General features: G+C 43.0%; 1 protein-coding gene across 9 annotated transcripts in view; it reads right to left on the reverse strand.

The window, feature by feature from the left end:
• Window positions 1-265: 265 nt before the first annotated feature.
• Window positions 266-19,274, reverse strand: part of LOC139407077 (protein tyrosine phosphatase receptor type K) — a 150,488-nt gene continuing 131,479 nt past the window's right edge. For 2 of the 9 annotated variants that reach the window (XM_071150421.1, XM_071150418.1), the window contains 17 exons: window positions 15,017-15,046; window positions 12,731-12,891; window positions 9,585-9,775; window positions 8,264-8,351; window positions 7,963-8,039; window positions 6,970-7,006; window positions 6,729-6,826; window positions 6,428-6,544; window positions 6,071-6,225; window positions 5,580-5,715; window positions 5,268-5,417; window positions 4,816-4,989; window positions 3,071-3,202; window positions 2,820-2,945; window positions 2,521-2,684; window positions 2,172-2,307; window positions 266-1,531 (listed from right to left, as the gene is read on the reverse strand). In XM_071150421.1, coding sequence (XP_071006522.1) covers window positions 1,478-1,531; window positions 2,172-2,307; window positions 2,521-2,684; window positions 2,820-2,945; window positions 3,071-3,202; window positions 4,816-4,989; window positions 5,268-5,417; window positions 5,580-5,715; window positions 6,071-6,225; window positions 6,428-6,544; window positions 6,729-6,826; window positions 6,970-7,006; window positions 7,963-8,039; window positions 8,264-8,351; window positions 9,585-9,775; window positions 12,731-12,891; window positions 15,017-15,046 — 2,026 coding nt within the window. In that variant the 3' untranslated portion in view covers window positions 266-1,477. Of the gene's footprint in view, window positions 1,532-2,171; window positions 2,308-2,520; window positions 2,685-2,819; window positions 2,946-3,070; window positions 3,203-4,815; window positions 4,990-5,267; window positions 5,418-5,579; window positions 5,716-6,070; window positions 6,226-6,427; window positions 6,545-6,728; window positions 6,827-6,969; window positions 7,007-7,752; window positions 7,771-7,905; window positions 8,040-8,263; window positions 8,352-9,584; window positions 9,776-12,340; window positions 12,377-12,730; window positions 12,892-15,016; window positions 15,047-19,274 lie in introns of all 9 variants that reach the window. The other 7 variants (XM_071150416.1, XM_071150425.1, XM_071150419.1 and 4 more) reach the window with 7 other exon arrangements.

The raw sequence follows: 19,274 nt of genomic DNA on the forward strand, positions 1-19,274 counted from the left end.
CACAATAACGATGATTAACATAAAATCAGAAAAAGGCCACTTGTAAGTCTGTAGTGACTTGCACTTCTGCAGGCACTGGATTAAAGGGGAACTGACCCAAACAACAACAAAAAAAACAGCACGTCTCCAGACAAAAATATCTGTTTCTATCTAATATTTAGTGATCAGATTAAAATAATCATTAGGTGCGTAGTTTCTGAACAGTTGTGGGCCAATGTATGATACATATGACTAAACCAAACATACTCCCCTGTGATGACACTAATGATGTCTTACACAATGACATTTTATTCAAATATTTAAATGTTTTATTACAGCCAATAAGCCAACAGTTACAGACAAAAATAATAATAATAATATATGAAACATGACTAAACTCCACACGATAATGACTTGTTTCCTTTTCTCCAGGAGGTCCACTCATGTCCCAAATCAGTATGGCTGCCCCAACACATGCCTCTGCTGTGTTGGCTTACATCTTAGCAAGCTGTATCTAATACTGATTTATAATTCATTTTATTTCTCTTTTGTTTTTCCAAAATACCAATACAGGTTAGGAGATCATCAGGATAAAAATAGAGCTCTTTCGTAGGTTGTCACTTGCCCTTCTGATATTCTATCTGCATGGGTAGAATTCACAAGCATGTTTTACACAAATTAACCCACTGTAACATCACACAGAAGATAAGAAAACATTGAAAATAAGATACTACTACTGAAATTTACCTTAATACTTAAAAAAAAAACTTTAAAAAAAACGACATTAAATGTTTACAGTTTAAAGGCATAGGTAAACATGGAATGAAGATGATTGTTTTGAGCCTTCAAAAAGGAAAGTAAAGTAAACGATCGATACAAACAATGTGCTTTATCCATATAGACATATTTACATAAGTCTTTGGCTTATGATTTAAGATTTGCTACAAAATAAAAACAAGATGAGTCAGCCATCAGTCCACGATACAAACATTACCAAGCCAATGTCACGCGTCAGCACTTCTAGAGCGCTGTATTTTCTCCTTTCACATTTGTGATCGACTTCTATATATAGATATATATTGTTCGTTGACAATAATGCTGCTAATATAAAAAAATGAAATTAAAAATAAAGTTTTTTGCATGCAACACCATGGCATTAGTGTTACCCTTTTTGTTTCTTTTTTTTGTACAATGGCTGCACGTAAAAAATAACTAAATCTGCAAAAGACATTGAAGCAAATGTGGCCTAGTGGCCGACACGTGTCTCTCTGGCACTGAACACGGCGAAGTACAATGGAGACATTTACAAACCACTCACATCATACTCCCAGTACAATTAGAAACATTAAAGAGTTTTCAACAACGACAAAAAAAAATAATCCAAAAACCATCTATAGCAGTCTGTATAGGCTTAGTCAACGATGCCCACCTCCAAAGGATCTGTAGTGTTGGAATGGTTACCAAGTTCCGGATGTTCTGTTTCGTCCCGTCTTCTTGGCTAAGATGTCTCGATGAACTCCAGAGCAAGGTCGTAGCAGAAACGATACTGCTCCTGTTCAGATGAAAACACATCCTGTGTGAACCGTTGTGGTGCTAAAACACGATAAACACAATGCTATAGTACAACCGTATACGATGAACAATACACTAATAACATGGTGATAACAAGATGAATCACTACTGAATGGAGTATTCAATTCTTTACATAAAAATATGTTATTTCTAACTATTCTCTGGCAGTGAATTGAGGAGCTAACAGGTAACTTTGACACAGGGCTGCAGACATGTGCATAGGCATCCTTTACATCTTCCTGTAAAGGATGTGGCGAGGTTTCTCTCATGTTTACCCACAACAGTTTATTTCATCATCTCGACAGACTCTTTTGTTAATTTGTCCATGGTCCATAACATGATCATTGTCCTGTATTTTTGTCAATATTATAATTATAATTTGTTCCCAAACCATCTGCAAAACAAATCTAACATGAGGTGTTCCTATCTGTTCTCTAATACCTTCCTATTATTGGCCGGCTTCGTTCCAAATTTCTCCAGAAAATATCAGAATTGAATATCACCAGAAATGAGAGGTGGCGTAGGCCTACGCTAATATACTGGCACTATATGAGTCAGAGATGCGTCTGTTGGGGAAACTCAGATTGACTGAACTGGAGTCAGCTGCTGGCCTGTCTTACCGGGCTGTCCACCATGTTGGGCTTGCTGTTCCTCAGGCTCTTGACGGCGTGGAACACGTCCACCACATTCTGCCTCTTGATCATCTCACACACGATGCTGATAGCACAGAACATGCCGCTGCGGCCGCCTCCGTTCCTAAAGCACAGGAACACAAGGGTGGTAACGGGAGGTTGGTTGGGTGACTAATGCTATTCTACACAACTGCTAAAGTTGGCAAATACAAGAGGTGGGTGCAGATAGGAGAGAGATGATGGGATTTTTATTTGTATACATGTCGGTGGTGTGTGTGTGTGGGTGGTAGTGGCGATAGTGGTGGTGGAGGGTGTGTGTGTTTGTGTATACACTCACAGGCAGTGGATGATGGTGCGTCCCTCTCCCTCCTCACACTCCTCCTGCCACTTGTCCACCTGCAGTATGAGCTTAAGGAAGGAGCGCTTGGACGCTGGCACTTCTCTGTGGGCGGCCCAGCCCAGGTACTGGAACTGCCTCACCATCAGGTAGCCCTCTTGAGGCTGTGCGGAACACAGAAACATACATAATCAACGGCAGCCATTTTGGCTCCGACTCTGAACGTCATAACATTATAAGAATCAAACCATCAACCTCGATGGCAGCGACTAAAAAAAACAAGACAGTGGAGCACTTACTCTGGTGAGGTTACATATTCTGAAGAGACGGCTGATGATGTCACAATCCATGGAGCAGGACATACATTCAACTTGGACAGGACCGTAGCGAAGCATCCCCTCTTCAGGCCAGTACTGAGGACAGCCCTGATTGACAACAACAACAACCTTAGCAATGACTTGTAGCCTACCTTCGCTCAATGCACAATAATGCGATTTGGAACCAGGGTCCACGGCAGTGAACGCAGGAGGGGGAAGTGGTCAGGTATTACCTGCGCTAGGTCAATCTCATTGAGCATGACCAGGGACGTGCAGCCGTAGTCGTACACCAGCCTCCAGAAGTCTTTGACCGTGTTGGGCAGAGGGTGCTGGGTCACAATGAAGGCTGCTGGCTGTCTGTAGCTCTACGGTGGAGGAAGTCAACAAGGAACCATGTAACATCTCACAGCACTGAGTCTGCAGACATTTACAGAGAACACATACTGAAGATATGATCCCTGTCAGAATGAACAATGTGTGCATATATGAACATGCAAGGAATGTGGAGACATTTCTGATGTTTGAATGACAAGTGTTTGTTTTTTTTCAAACCAGGGCAATCCATGTGGTGGGCATGCTTCTAGCAATAGTAACATTAAATGAAGTTCTGCTGACATACGCCTTAATTAAGCCATGAAACAAATCCAGTATAGTTAGAAGCATTTGAATTATTCAGAAGTGAAAAGTTCAAAAATTACCTGGTATTCTTCTGACGGCTTGGTTAGAAAAAGTCCAGAAGTTTGTGAAGCGTACGAGGAAGTGATTTAACATTACCCTCCAAATGAAAAAGATCATAATCTAGCAAAGTTCTGCTTCTCTGTGCACATGAAATACCATCTCCCAGGATCTATGTCAATACTCCCAGGATCTAGGTCATCTCCCAGGATCTATGTCAATACTCCCAGGATCTATGTCATCTCCCAGGATCTATGTGTCAATACATAGTTTTATTATTTATTCACCCCGGTTTCTCTCATTCAGAGTATTTAGCAAGAGTCTCTTTTGAGAGTTCTGTTTTACGGTCCATTGGAATTCTAGCAAGGACTGAGAAGAGGATTTGAATTCAACCTCTTTGTATAAAATACACTGTATTTTATACAAAGAGCAGGGTCATGTTTAGTACGGTCACCAACCACATTCTCTTTGCTATATGCAATATATTTCCCCCAAAAAAGGCTATAGCTACGCGTTGGCTTCTGACCCTTTTCTCAATTACGCAGCTATGACAAGATGACTCCCAGGAGATGGATTCACTTTCGGGCACAGATCCTGAGATCAACCTTAGAGAATCCTGATCCAAGAGGTCAAATAGTGAGGCAGTCTGTTGTATTATGTGGATACTGTAGTAGTAGTAGTTACCAACTGGATTATTGGTAGAACTAATAATAAAATAACGTGGTTATACACTGCACCTGTTTCTCTTACCTCGCCCTTTTATCAAACGGGTCAAACTTTTTGGGGGGCTTTTTTTTGGGGGGGGGGGGGGACCCAAAATGTTTAAAAGCTCAAGTGTAATTTAGGACCACTTCAATAGCCATCTTGAAGAATAACATCAACAAATGACATTGTTGAAAAGATAGATGACCAAAACTTTCTCCCAAAAAAATGCAATTAATTTGAGCAAATTTTTTCATTTTCGTCGACATCACTACTTGCTCTATGAGAAAATAAATGAAGGATTGCCCAAAAAGAACAGAAACTGTTGAGCACACGTTAAAAATACAATGAATATGAGTCCTTCTACATTTTCCAAAAGAGTACACAAAACAGAAGTATACACCTGGATTTGTCTCTAGCTTTCTGTCTCTACTACACATTCAGATAACGTCCAGTGCACTTAGTAAAGCCGAGGGAGTGTGTATGTGTGCGTGTCTGTGTATTTGTGCGTGCTTGCATATGTGTTTGCGTGCGTACGTGCATGTGTATACTGTGTGTGTGTGTGTGTGTTTACGTGTGCACGAGGGGAGAGGACACTTACATCCATGAGGGCAGCGTTGATGTAGTTGCTGCTCTCCCCGTCGATGGTGATCAGGAAGGGCAGACAGCGGTCTGGAGGCAGCATGTCCATGAAGCGGTTCTTCTCGTGGTTCCTGGGCAGCAGGGCGATGCTGCAGTCCTCTGGCTGTGGCTGAGGGGTCACCGAGTTCAGGGTCTGCAAACAACACAAATAACATGAAAGCCCAAAAATGACAGGGAACATCGTTTGTTAGAAGACGTGGGATGTATCTCAAATGGCACCCTATTCCAAGTAGTGCACTCAAAGGGAATAGAGTGCCGTTTGAGATGCACCCATGATCTATTTCCATATTTTTATTGTTGTCTTTTAGTGTTGTACGACACACGATTAACGTCAGGCTATAAAAGACTGAGGGTTGAAACACGGATCGTGCCACCATAAATATGAAAGGGCTCCAGAAAGGCTTCCAGTACCTGGAATTCGTCTTTGAGGTGTGAGGAGTTGCTCTGTGAGTCTATCCTGATCATGTCATAGTGAGCTGCTTTGTACTCGCAGGCGGGGATGGCCGTCTCGCCACACAGACAGGCCTCCAGGATGGCGTCATGGATAAAGATGTACTGCTCCTGTGGCCGGACCACAGACACACACTCAGCAAAGGGAAGGCACTGCGTCTCCAGACAGTCCATGCATACAGTAGCATGAAATGAACAGACGGACAGAAATGGCGAATGGTGTTAATGTTAATTGGCGAGGTGTGTGGCGGTGGGGGTGGATCTAGTAGTCACCTCAGTCTGTACCATGTTGATGCGTCTGGAGCGCAGGGCCTTCACGCAGTTGTAGATGTCCACCACGCCCTCCCTCTCCGCCATGTCCAGCATGATGTCGATGACGATGTAGCAGCCTGTGCGTCCGGCTCCGGCGCTGACCAAGGTGAGAGGGCAGCGAGAGGACAGGGAGGTGAGCACGGGGCTGCGTAGCACCGCTCTGCAACGGCCTACATATCCAGCCGTTGTGCAGTATACACAACAATGTGATACCTTGTGCATGAGATTACATTTACAAGTGTGTGCATCAAAATCCACAACAACCACATCCTGCCAAGGGTATATCTTAGCTAGCTTAGCAGTGGTTGACATTGAAGCGTGCTAGATAGTTTAGGTGCACTCATTTCGTAATCACATGACAGTGTCGCATGAGAGATCAAAGAAAAGTCAATCGAATGCACCTGTTTTCTCAGGCGGTCTGGCGTAGAGGAAGTGTCGTGTTAGGGGCTTACCTGCAGTGCACCACGATGGGCCCAGCGCTGGGGGGGTTTGACATTTTGACCCGGCGGATGAAGGAGAGGAGGCCTGTAGCGTGGTAGGGCACTCCGTGGTCAGGCCAGCCAGTGAAATGAAACTGCTTCACCTCCCGCAGCTCGTTAAAGCCTCTCTGATGACAGAGAGCATACGGGTTATTAGGTAACAACTGGTCTGGGTTCAGTCTGACTTCCACATTTGCAACGTGTGTTGATTTTAAGGGGCAATCTTGGATTCAAGCAATAACAAAGCGGTGAATCCCAGATTGCCCCTTTAGCTGTTACCAACCAAACTGTTGAATACGGAATTGAGGGGTGGATAAAGGACTGACTCACCCTCTCCAAGGTGAACGTTCTGACCACATATTCAGCAAGGGGCTCCACCTCCACAAATGTCACTTTGAAATCACCATAGACCTCAGCATCATCGGGCCAGTACTTGTAACACTTCACCTACAAGAACATAGGCATTTCATTCATTTAAAGAAACAGACAGTCTTTAAAGTACTACACATACTTGCACACAATAGGTGCCCAGGTATACAGTATGCCAGATCAATATCTGAAGACTGATCCAACGACTACATCGTCTGACAGCAATATGATATTATGGGGGTCTGGCAGCAATATGACCTACCCGTCCAACTTCCACTAGGTTGGTGACCATGACGATACAGGCAGACTGCTCTTGCCAGACCATCCTCCAGAAATCATAGACTGTCTCATGGACAGGCCCTGTAGAGGACAACACATATCAATCAATCTCTGAACTAAATACAACACAATCTGATCATCCTTTTTAGATCAATTGCTCAATGCTGAAATAACAACATGAGCATCAGACCTTCTCTAGAGGTTAAGGCAGAACTTTGTCTTACCTTGGGTTGCAATGTAGTGACTTGGCCTCTGGTAACCCTGAAAATTGCAACAAACACAATATGTTAAGATCATTCGGTTAAGACTTTCATTTTGGTGTTGCAACAACAGCAGACTACTACACAGCACACCGTGCCTCGACCCCAGCTTGGTGTGCATGTGATATATCTTCACGGGAGTCAATGGCTTTATGCACTAATATGCACAGAGCTGTTCTTGTGCATTAATTCATTCACTGAAATACACTTTCAATAAGAGCACGTTTCCTACTTGTGCTTTGAGTATCTGCCAACTAAACGGACATTTATTCTCTGTGAAGCTCAACTCGTGTGTTTCAATTGCCAAGAATTTCACATTAGCGATTACTTCGTAGGAATAATACATTATTGTAGTTGGCTACTTATTAGCAAGTTGCTTCATAGAGTCAGCAGGTTTAACACCTTAAAGGATCCCCATCAGATTGGATCTGGCTGGGCACAGGCACAGGTGGGGAGGCAACAAAGAAAAACAAATGGTGGCCACCATCTTGTAAATATTCCTATCGAGAACAGTCGCACACGGATCAGGGATGTACACGTCGGGCATGAGGACATGTGAAATGGGAGAAGCGGATGAACAACAGCATGGTAGGATCAAATCAAAAAGGAGGGGGGGGGGGACAAAAGGAGGTCTAACATCTCGTACAGCTGCCATGCAGATGTTATTAGAGGTAACCAGAGGTGAACAAGGGAGGAGGGAGAGTGGGAAACATGAGGTGTGGTGAGGTCCCCTACAGTGATACTTACATCCCTGTACAGCCATATCTACAGCCCAAAATCATAGGCAAGAGTGAAAGAAAGCACAACAATGTCAGTGAGTACAAGCACTTTGACTGAAGGAGGGAAATAAGAGCTGTATTCATATTGTTGACAAAGACATGCATAGAAGGCCTCACATACGAGAGAAGGACGGTCGTGTCGCACACGGTCGCCAATGGAGGAGGCTGCGCCACTTACGTCAATGTAGTTGGCGTTGATGTAGTCAGAGGAAGGGTCGTCTTCCATTGGTTGCAGGATCACTCTAGAATGATCGTCTGCAACACACCATGGGTTTGTAGGCTGACTAGTTGCATTTCATTAACAGGAAGTCAAATCAAAACGATTCTTCTATGTTTCCTGGGATTAAAAGACCGCTAGGTACATGATAACCGATGTTGCGATTAGCCATATCTAAAACGAGCTCATTCCTAAAAACACGCTAGGCAAAAGGAGGCGTCAACATCTAGCAACTTTATTAGAAGTTCAATACAAGACTTACATGCAATGATGTTTCCATAGCGGTTCTTGGTTCTGTTAGTGTCTTTCTTTGCCACGTCCCAGGAAGCGGACTGGCCTTCAAAAAAACTCTGCATACCAAACAGAATGAAACAGAGTGAGTGAGGCTGAAAATAAAAACACATTTCGCCACATTACTGTCTAGACTGTGGTTTCTATGGACTTTTCGATTGTACCGTATGTCAAGGACCATCACTTCAAAGCTTCAATGTCTGGCCTGGTGCATCGCAGAGAACAATTGAGATACAGGGTAACCATATTTCCTGACGTGGCCAATTTAAAACGTGAAATTACTTCAATTGTCCATTGAAGAGGCATTGCAGCATGTGTTTCGATGCTTAAAACCTGAAAGTTTGGTCTTCACCACAGAGATCATTGTTACAATATTACAATAGGAACTGGACATCACATTGAAACTTCCTAGAGCTGCATGGGGAGATGACTGTCGGAGCTGAGCCATACTCACACAAGACAATTTTACTTTGCCTGTAGCATTTTGCCTGTTTCATTGAACTTTCAAAGGCTGCAGAGCAAGTAACTGAACGCCTCTAAACCCCTGCAGCAGTGCAAACCTCTAACCTGACAGGCAAACTCCTCGCTGACAGGAAACTCTCTCTCTGCAGGGCTGTGGTTGCCTCATCAAGTCAACACAGTGAGCAACACAGAACCTCAACAGGATGTGACATTTAGTGGGTATTCTGCTTGTTCTCCACTGTTGGGGTATTCTCTCTTTGAAGAACCTCCCAAAAAATGGAGTTAAATGCTTGATTTGAAGCAGATTGTATTTGAATGAACTTGAAGTTGGGTTGACTGTTTGAACAGTGAGGGCTGACGACCTCATACACTTAGCTAATATGCGTGTGAGCTGTCGCTTCATTTTAAAAGCTACTTGCCCCATTAGGGCCATCGTAAATACGCTATTTTATACATATAGACCAGAGTCTTAGGGCCTGTGTTATCTGTGTTATGCTACCATGGCCTATGTATTGCCTTACCTCCCTTATCTTACCTAAATTGCACACACTGTATATAGATTTAGATTTTTTCAACTGTATTATTGACTGTATGTTTGTTTTTTCCATGTGTAACTCAGCGTTGTTGTATGTGTCGAACTGCTTTGCTTTATCTTGGCCAGGTCGCAGTTGTAAATGAGAACTTGCTCTCAACTAGTATAGCTGGTTAAATAAAGGTGAATTTCTTAAAATGTTTTATTTAAATTTAAAAATGTTATGAGTGTACTGTCAACTAGAGTCTTAGGGCCTGTGTTACGGATGTACTGTAGACTAGAGTCTTTTGGTTCTGACCTCATATTCCTCCTTGAAGCCGTAGCTGTCGGAGGTCTTCATCAGGTTTATGTGTTGGAGCAGGTCAGCCACCCTGATGGCTGGGTGCAGCTGACCGGTCTGGTAGGGCGACTCTGTTCCCTCACAGTGGTACCGAGGCACGTCCAGCAGCCGGCTGGACTCTGCAGCAGCAGCCGCAGTGTGGTTCTCATCTGTCCAAGGAAATCACATGCTGGTGAGGATTACACAGGCTTGTGAAGGATCATCATCACCATCACTCACAGAATACATAGCTGGCCTTAGCCAAGTTAAACTAAACTCCACGGTGTACTTCACATCAATGGCACATTGTCTCATGTAATTGCGTGCTGAAATCCGTCATTTTTGATTTTGTTTTACAAATAAAAACGTAATTTTATGTAACGTTGGAGCTCCAGTCCGTCCACTCATCTCCACTCAACTCTGTGAAGAACATGGTGGAGCGGAGTTGTCCTTGGCTAATCTGGCCTGGGGTCAAATCACGATTAATACCCTATTATAACCAAACTGGGTTACTTTCTCTTACAGAATTACGTTTACAAAACTTAGTTTTTCTTGCAAAAAAAAGAACATGGCTCCTGCCTTCACAAAGCAGCTAAGCTCTGAGGAGGATGTAAGTCACAAGGCACCTAGCAGTAACTGACATGTTGTGTCAGCTTGGTGAGTGGGCAAGACAGGGCTTGATAAAGCTGAGGAGTGGTGCCTGTCTTTCCCAGCAGACGGACAGGCAAACGCAGGGGCCTCTCAGTTACGACAGTGCAGGAGCCTCTCAGGGGAGAGACACTGGGCTCACAGGACTGACAGGCACCATATGCTCCGTTTAATGTCTTATCTGAGCCGTGTCAACCCCTGAGAAACATAGCCATTTCGCCTGTGGAGATGTGTGCGTGTGTAAGTGTGTGTGTCTGCGTGTGTGAGTGTGGTTGTGTGTGTGTGTGTGTGTGTGTGGGGGGGGGGGGGGGGGGGTGGCTGCTGAGACCTAGGTTATCTGCAGCCAGGATTTTCACCCCTCTAAAGCCCAGACTGACCTGCTGGCAATCACATTACCTACTGAGCCGTGAGCTCTATATCTTTTCTGCTTGGCTAGCCCCTGAGCTACTGCTAGCCTCCATATCAGGTTAAGAGAATGTTAAGTTACAGTTTTAAGAACCCTGCACAATTTACTGTCAGCGAAGGGGAAGCCGGCTACTGTTACTGACACCCACACTCTGCACACACTTTTAATGGCTCAATCGACTGCATTGAAATCCAGTATTTGCGATCTGGTAATCAATTTCTTTTCATTAACCACTTTGGGACACTTTAGAATTTCCACACACACTTACCGGTAATTGGCACTTCACAATTAGGGCAGCAAGAAAGGAAAACCACATGAGCTTTTCACTAGATCAACAGTAAGCACACAGAGGTTGTAGTACATATATAATATGATGAAGTGACATGACTTCAAGCACACTACTGGAAGATGAGGGTGATGGAGTTGATCACCTAACAAGGACGAGGGATTCACAGTTGACTGACAACTGACCCAAGGACCTACTTTACCACACGTACACAACACTGACTTTCTTACACATCTGAACACGGCTTTCTAGAAAGTTATGGGGAGACTGACAGACACACTAATGCAGTGGGTGGGATCTAAGAGGAGTGACACTAAGCTGGCGAGAGAACTGCTGCACTCTAGTGTAGAGACTATCTAAGCTGACATTTCTACTCATTTGCAAATTTGTACTACTTAATTCGGCCCTAACATACTAGACTGAGTCATGGCTTGAACTGCACCCTTCACTTCCTATTACCAAGCCCAGCGAGAACACAGAGCTAAAATAACACATTTTCACAGCAAATACTGTGGCCTGAGGGGGCATTTTAATTCCCCATCAAACTTAGGTTTTCAGTGAGCCGTAAAGACCCTCCGCGGTGGCTTGCTTGTTCTGTCAGTGTGGACTACACTGCTCGTGTCGAGTGTCTAACACTCTCCATCCTGATGTCACGAATGAACGCTGAACTCCATTACATAGAAACTGTCAGATGTGTTTTTTTAAAACTCTACACAGACAAGTCCCAGAGGGGCTGAGGGTGATTTAAAATGGCACCCGCACACAAAGCCTGTACGACTTACACACAGTGACAGGATGACTGGTGTCATTCTATAAAAGTGTCATGTCATGCAGGATGTTGATCTTCAGGTAAGGACTCAGGTGAATGTAGCCATCATGTATCTTCACTTGTGTTTGAATTAGTTTTCCCTCCTCATCTCCTAAACCAACGTCCTGAGCAGGATTTGGAGCGTGCAGACAGTTGTAATGCATACAGGAGTGAGTGTGAGTCTCTGAATGTGGTTTGGACCTTTAGCTCCATTCTAACGGCTCATAGGTGGGTCCTAAACGCTGGAGGATTGTTCATCGGTTCACTGGAGGACTGCCATGTCTCCACTCTACCATGGCTAAGGGCCAAGTTTGTTTTACAGCAGCCAGGGGAAATCCAAAATCTGGAAACAATTCTTATTTTATTCCCCTTACTGGATAAGTGAATGTGGAGGCTAGTCATTCTGACTGTGGTACTGTATATTTTCAGGGCTAGAGTGAGTTGTACGTGGCTAAACAGACTCAACACAGAGACAATCAATGGACGGCTACAGGTTTACAATGGACGACTACGGGACTGTGACAACGACATGCATGAGGAACACAACAAGCCATGGCAAGGCAGATGATATAGCACCGGGGCCTCACCTAACACTGCCGTTGGCACAAGTGGATCATTAGGCACTGTAGGGAAAAAAGTGAATGAAATACATTCCAGAAGCTGCATCACACAACTGAATTATACAATTCCAGGGGCAAGATGAACAGAGCATAAGATTAGAAGAAATTCTACCAAAATATCCTGTGCCAACAGTTCAAATCATTAAAGGCATTCATTCATATCTTGGGATGTTCCTATTATGCATTTTAACTTAACACCTCTCTTCAGAGCCCGTCTCATGGACCCTTCTTGGTGTTAGGGTCTTTCCCATCGTAAGGCATTAGATTATCTAACTGTCAGGAGCCTTTCTCACATGTACCATGTATCTGTGGAGGGTGGTGTTCCCCAGGGAACTGTCTTAGGACCATTATGCTTACATCTGTTGCTGAAGTTGTGGGAGTCCATAAAGGTGACGGCCATGGGATCCTCAGCATGGAGCGTGCTCTGATCAGCATAACTGCGGTCCATGGCGTTCACCATGTGGGTCATCTCCTGCCGAGTGTTCCCGATGGCGTCTTTGCGCTTCTTGGCCAGTTTCCTGAAGGATCGGACGAGCAGGTTAAAATATCACAAAAACACATTGCCATCGATTATTCATACACAACAGGAAAGACTAAAGGGACAGAGATGAAAGAGAAAAGCTCATCTCCATGACAACAGACCATTGGTTTGGTTTCCACATACAGCCTTTAAAAAAATTATTTTTCATCCAATAATAGGTGCACGCCTCACAAATACTCTATTATTACGGTCAAGTATCATTCAGTACACTGTAGGAAACAAATAGGGGAAACCCAAAAGGAATCAAAATCATGCAGGAGTAACTTCTGCTTCGAGGGGGACAGGTAGATGCTTCATGCTAAGGTGAGAGGTTGCTGCATGTCATCCCCAGTCTGGGCTCTGACATACACATTCTGAGAAATGGGGACTCCCTGATTGGTTGATGATCTATTGATCATTTCACCTGGACAGGAGTTGATTGGGTTAATACAGTATATTAGCAAGATTAATATGCCAAATCGGTTGATATATGCCAAATCGATTGTGTACGGACTTACTCATTGGCCCCTAACTGAGAAAAGCCGATTGAACGCCTACAAGACTGGGAGGTTTCCATTTTAAGGCAATTACGAGTTTCACTACGTTTGAATTGTAAAAAGGAGCACTGCGATGAAAACACAGACCCACTCTGTTCTAATCCTAGTTCCTTATTCCACTTTGCGAGCACCCTGAAGAAAGGTGTTGCAGTATAAACTGTCCTCTGATTGGAGTTTTCAGATTGCAGTTAGATGAAAGCACTGCGACAGGGTTTTAAGGAGCCACTCTAGTGAAATTGAAGGGAGGACTCTTTGTACTAGAGAAGAGACAGATGGGACAGCAGGAGAAAGAGACCAAATACTATAATTTCATACTGTTCTAGTAAAATGACAATTACAGACAGAATATACTAATTTCTGCCCATCATAAATTGGAAGTGAATTGAAAATAGGCAAGCACAGCATGGGGTCAATTATATCAAGAGCCATGAGAAAATTATCCGGCTTCCATTTTGAGCCTTTTAATTACCTTTGATAGAGGCAAACTGTAGGATACCTCACTTTCCCGTCGGGAAAAACTGATTTAACATTTGAGGTAATTATTGGTAACTTTCTGTTTTTCAATTATTCCAAACTTAACAGGATATAATTGTCAAAATGTCTCCCAGCGCTAACAAATTTGGTGTCCTAAAATCGCTTGAAGGGACTATCCAAAGCCAGCAAAAAGATGTTCTCTGTGAAAATCTCTTTCATTTTCATGGAGAGAAAATGGTTTTTTTTGTAAAAACAGATTTTTTTTTATCCTGTGTCGGGGGGAATCATCTCTGAAATGCTGAAAAGGCTCATTCACCTGAATTCACTTGAGGTTGGGTGTCACTTCTTGGCATGAAATGAAAAATGATTGTGAGAAATACAAAAATGAGAGGAGTTGGAAGGTAAATGCAAGGCCTGTGTAGCTTAAACACACTCTCACAGAGGTGAGGGTAAAATGGCAAGCATGTCGAATGGTAGACCATGTGAGCGCATCGGGCAGATCAGGACGACAGATCAGGGAGTTTCTCTCTCTCTCGTTGCAGCCCTTGTGGAAAGCACCGCAGCATGGAGATGGCCGTCTACGGTCTACTGTACAACAGGAGAAGAACCTACACCAACCCAAAGAGGAAACCCTCTGCCACCAACAATCAGAGCAACCAATTGGAAAGGGCTTATGACATATAGATGACATTCAACACAAGCAGTGTGCATGTGTAGAGGCACACAGATTACCCCATATATCCTTTCAATGGACAAAGGAGGTCCAGGAGATGAAGAAGATGAATGAAATACATGAGTTATTGACATACAACCACATGCACTCAGACTGAACACAGGACACAAAGTGCAGCATTCTTTTTTCAAATAACACCGCTTTTGGGTCATGACGACTTTGGTTTGGAGAGCGTTTCGAAAGCATGTTGGAGCTGGTCAATGGCAATGGGAATTGGATCTGAGCGATATGCGTTTTCACTTGAAAAAAGGATACTGCATCTTTAAAACACTACATAACTAACCAAGGACATGTGCAGTCATTGTATTTTTTGGGGGTTTGATTGTTTCTGTTTTGTTGTTGCTTGTCTGTTTACTTACAGGTAATATGAGTAAGAATAGTAGCTCCTCCTGGCACGCAAATCAGAGACAGCAGGATAAAGAAATATTGGTGAATGCAAAGTGGGAATCAGTCGGATCAACAAAAGCAGAAAAAAAAGTACAAAACAACATTTTATCTCTATGAATTAACTTCCTTGATGTTAGAATTTCATTTTTTACATGCATTCCTTCAAATTGAGCTTCATGCAGTTTTATGTTCCAGTGTAATTGAAGATAGGGTGCAAGAAAATGATTTTCGTTACAAACATGTTAACAGTTCATCTTTTTGGTTCTGGTTGAATTTTGGGTGTAGTCATTATTGTCATGCATTAAAATACGGTCTCATTCACTTGGACAGTCAGACCGTCTTAAGACTGACTGTTGGTGTTATGGACTCGTCGTTAGATTTAGGCTACAGTGTTACATATGAAAAGGTAATGTCTTGATCACCGTAATGGAGAAACAAAAATTGCAGCAAACTAAAGAACAAGCTGCTTGCTACCTGGAAAACAAGCAACGTTGTGGACCACCATTTTAAAGATGCAGTATCTTCTTTAAGTTGATTTCAGTAAGGGAACCACATTTTCATTATTGTATTAGATCAATGAATTGTGTCTTGCCCATAAGTGTTCATCTCCCCAGCAACTAGTGTTTGTAATGGAATCATCAAATATCAATTCACAACTTCCCTTCACACATAGCATGACCATTCAAGAAATACAACATGAAAACAAAAGAAGCATACAAATCTTGCCACAGCCTTTACGTTTTGGCTCTAACCTTGATTGTTTCTGCGCAAAGCAATTACAAGATTCCAATATCCACTTCATTAACTTCTATTGCTTTGTATATCATTGAGTTCTACTCTACTGGTCACCTGATTTTGGAAGAAAATAAAAAAAAATCAAGCCATTGCAACTAACAAGAGGAAGAGAGATGCATACATACAGGCTCACTGGGTGTGAGAAAAAGACACCTTTCTTATATCTGACGGACTGAGAGGATGTCAGCACCAACAGCAACCATCAACTACACTGAACAAAAATATAAACGCATCATGCAACAATTTCAAATATTTGACTGAGTTACAGTTTATATAAAGAAATCAGCCAATTGATTGAAATTAACTTGGCCCTAATCTATGATTTTGTATCTGTTGGTCACACATACCTTTATTTTATTTTTTTAAAGTAGGGAGGTAGATCAGAAAACCAGTCAGTATCTGGTGACCACAATTTGCCTCATGCAGCGTGACACATCACCTTCGTATAGAGTTGATCATGCTGTTGATTGTGGCCTGTGGAATATTGCCCCATTCTTCAATCGCTGTTCGAAGTTGCTGGATATTGGCAGGAACTGGAACAACGCTGTCGTACACGTCGATTCGGAGCATCCCAAACATGCTCGATGGGCGACATATCTGGTGAGTATGCAGGCCATAGAAAAACTGGTGTTCAGATCCTTGCAACATGGGGCCATGCATTTTCATGCTGAAGGCACTGTGTTCCCAACATTGACGTCAGCAAACGGTTCGCCCACACGACGCCATACATATGGGTCTGCGTTTGTGAGGCCGCTTGGACATACTGACAAATTCTCTAAAACAATGTTGGAGGCGGCTTCTGGCACCAGCTCTGGTGGACATTTCTGCAGTCAGTATGCCAATTGCACGCTCCTTCGAAACTTGCAACGTCTGTGTAATTGTGTTGTGACAAAACTGCACATTTTATTAGTGGCCTTTTGTCCCCAGCACAAGGTGCACCTGTGTAATGATCATGCTGTTTAATCAGCTTCTTGATATGCCGCACCTGTCAAGTGGATGGATTATCTTGGCAAAGGAGGGATGTAAACAAATTTGTGCACACAATTTGAGAGAAATAAGCTATTTGTGCGTATGGAAACCTTCTGGAATTCATCTCATGAAACAAACACTTTACATGTTGCATTTTATTTTTGTTCAGTGTACATTCAAGACATCCACAACAGGTTAAGCTAACTAGTTCCAAAACAAATGCATTTCTCTCTTTATATGGATTTTCACAGGAGTTCTCTTTACTTTGGGGACAAAGGGACATTAGTCATACTTCAGAATTCAATTACCATCAGTACTTTTAATCCATTCCAATGGGATTAGGAGCTTATTGCTCATTAGCACTCAATGTACCCCCATTGCTCTTAACACCAGTCCTTTAAGGCTGAAATTACAAACCAGGAAGCCATCCAAAAACTGAAAAGCAGGCACTGCAATTAATGCCAATGACTTATATGAAAACTATTCAATGAAATGAACCCCTTCCCATCGCTCTGAAAAAGATTCTAAACCACAGGGAATAGATTAGCTAGATCTATTACAAAACATTGAACTACTATGCAACCACAACAAAAGTATACCAACATCAAACCAACACAATCCAATTGTTTGTAATACGGAACAAAGACGTGTGTATATGCCAGACTTACTGTAGCATAATTCAAAAGTCACTCTTGACCCAGAAGAGCAATGACGAAGTCACTTTCTTTTAATATCAAAGAAAAGGAAACGTTATTGTCACTCAACCCACGTCTGTCACTCACGACCAAGGAGGGGGGAAAAAAAGACTCTGGTCGTGACCTTCTCTTATCTCCACGAAGTAAGCCTGGACCAGCTTCACTAAATCTTAAACACCCAGTGAAGAAAATGGAGGAGAAAAAGAGTGAGGGGAGAAGGAAGGGAAAGGGGGAATAAATAAGGAAGCTAAAGGAATGACCTGTGGTGCAGGAGGGTGTGGCAGAATGAGATTTCTCTGAAGTTGAAAGGTTATAGAGGGGGGTGGCAGGGGAAATTAGGAGGGAGACAGCTGTAAATGAGCATAGGTCGTTAGGAACGAGGCCCTTAATTGGCAGAACATCTAGAGAGACGCAGAGGCTGCTCTGCCAATTACGATTCATTTGGAAGGCTCACTCATCAGTAGTCACAGGCACTGCTTGACTGTCCAACACTTTAAACAAAGATACACTGTACACTCAGTGTTCAAAACATTATGAACACCTGCTCGTTCCATGACAGACTGAACAGGTGAATCCAGTTGAAAGCTATGGTCCCTTATTGATTGTCACCTGTTAAATCCACGTCAAATCAGTGTAGATGAAGGGGAGGAGACAGGTTAAATAAGGATTTTTAAGCCTTGAGACAATTGAGACATGGATTGTGTGTCAATCAGAGGGTGAATGGGCGAGACATAAGATTTAAGTGCCTTTGAACGGGGTATGGTAGTCGGTGCCAGGTGCACAGATTTGTGTCTAGAACTGCAAAGCTGCTGGGTTTTTAACGCTCAACAGTTTCCCGTGTGTATCAAGAATGGTCCACCACCCAAAGGACATTGAGCCAACTTGACACAACTGTGGGAAGCATTGGAGTCAACATGGGCCAGCATCCCTGTGGCACGTGTTCGACACCTTGTAGAGTCCATCGAACAGCCTCAATTCATTGGGGTGAGGGGAAAATCGGGGGGGCAAAACATGTTCTTAATGTTTTGTACACTCAGTGTATCAACCTCATTTGCTTTCTCCAGTACCCTCCGGATTATCGGTACTAATGTCATTCCAGTTCATTGTGATGTTCATGTGTTTGTTAAACTGGATGATTAGATACTGTGTCGGTCAACCTGGAAAAAAACACGAGTTGAAAAATCATTCATCAACCACCCAGGAACTATACGGGTGTCATCCTCTGTGTTAATTATGTGAGATATCAATATGTATACTCTTACATGGCAATTGACTTCTAAGAGGAGAGTGGGAAAAACTGTCCTTCTGTTAAATGTCCACATGATGGTGCCATATGTCATGGAAAAAGAGAGAGAGAGAAAGAGAGACAGGGTGTGCAGGGTAACGGCACCTCTGCGCATATCGTTCCTGCTAAACCTGTTCAGCATGTAGAGATGTGCTCCGACTTGGGAATCGGCGCGTGTAATCGATATTTTCCCTTTTAAAACAATCTCAATTTCTTTGGAGAATAATAGAACATGTGGGCTTTCCAAAAGCATTCATCACAGGTGCTGGGGACAGTTCAGTTTGCCAGTGTTCATTACAAAACCTTTTCTGGAAAAACTGAACGAAATCAATAGGATGTTCACAAAGTAATTACAGCACAACATCATTTACTCTCTCAAGGCCTCAGATCCTTCCTGATCTCTGCAACCTGCCTCCTCCAACATGACCCCAACTGTGTGCGTGTGTGTGCGTGTGTGTATGTGTGTACATATATGTATCAACAAAT

Source organism: Oncorhynchus clarkii, chromosome 4 (genome assembly GCF_045791955.1).
Source record: "Oncorhynchus clarkii lewisi isolate Uvic-CL-2024 chromosome 4, UVic_Ocla_1.0, whole genome shotgun sequence".
Classification (NCBI taxonomy): domain Eukaryota; kingdom Metazoa; phylum Chordata; class Actinopteri; order Salmoniformes; family Salmonidae; genus Oncorhynchus; species Oncorhynchus clarkii.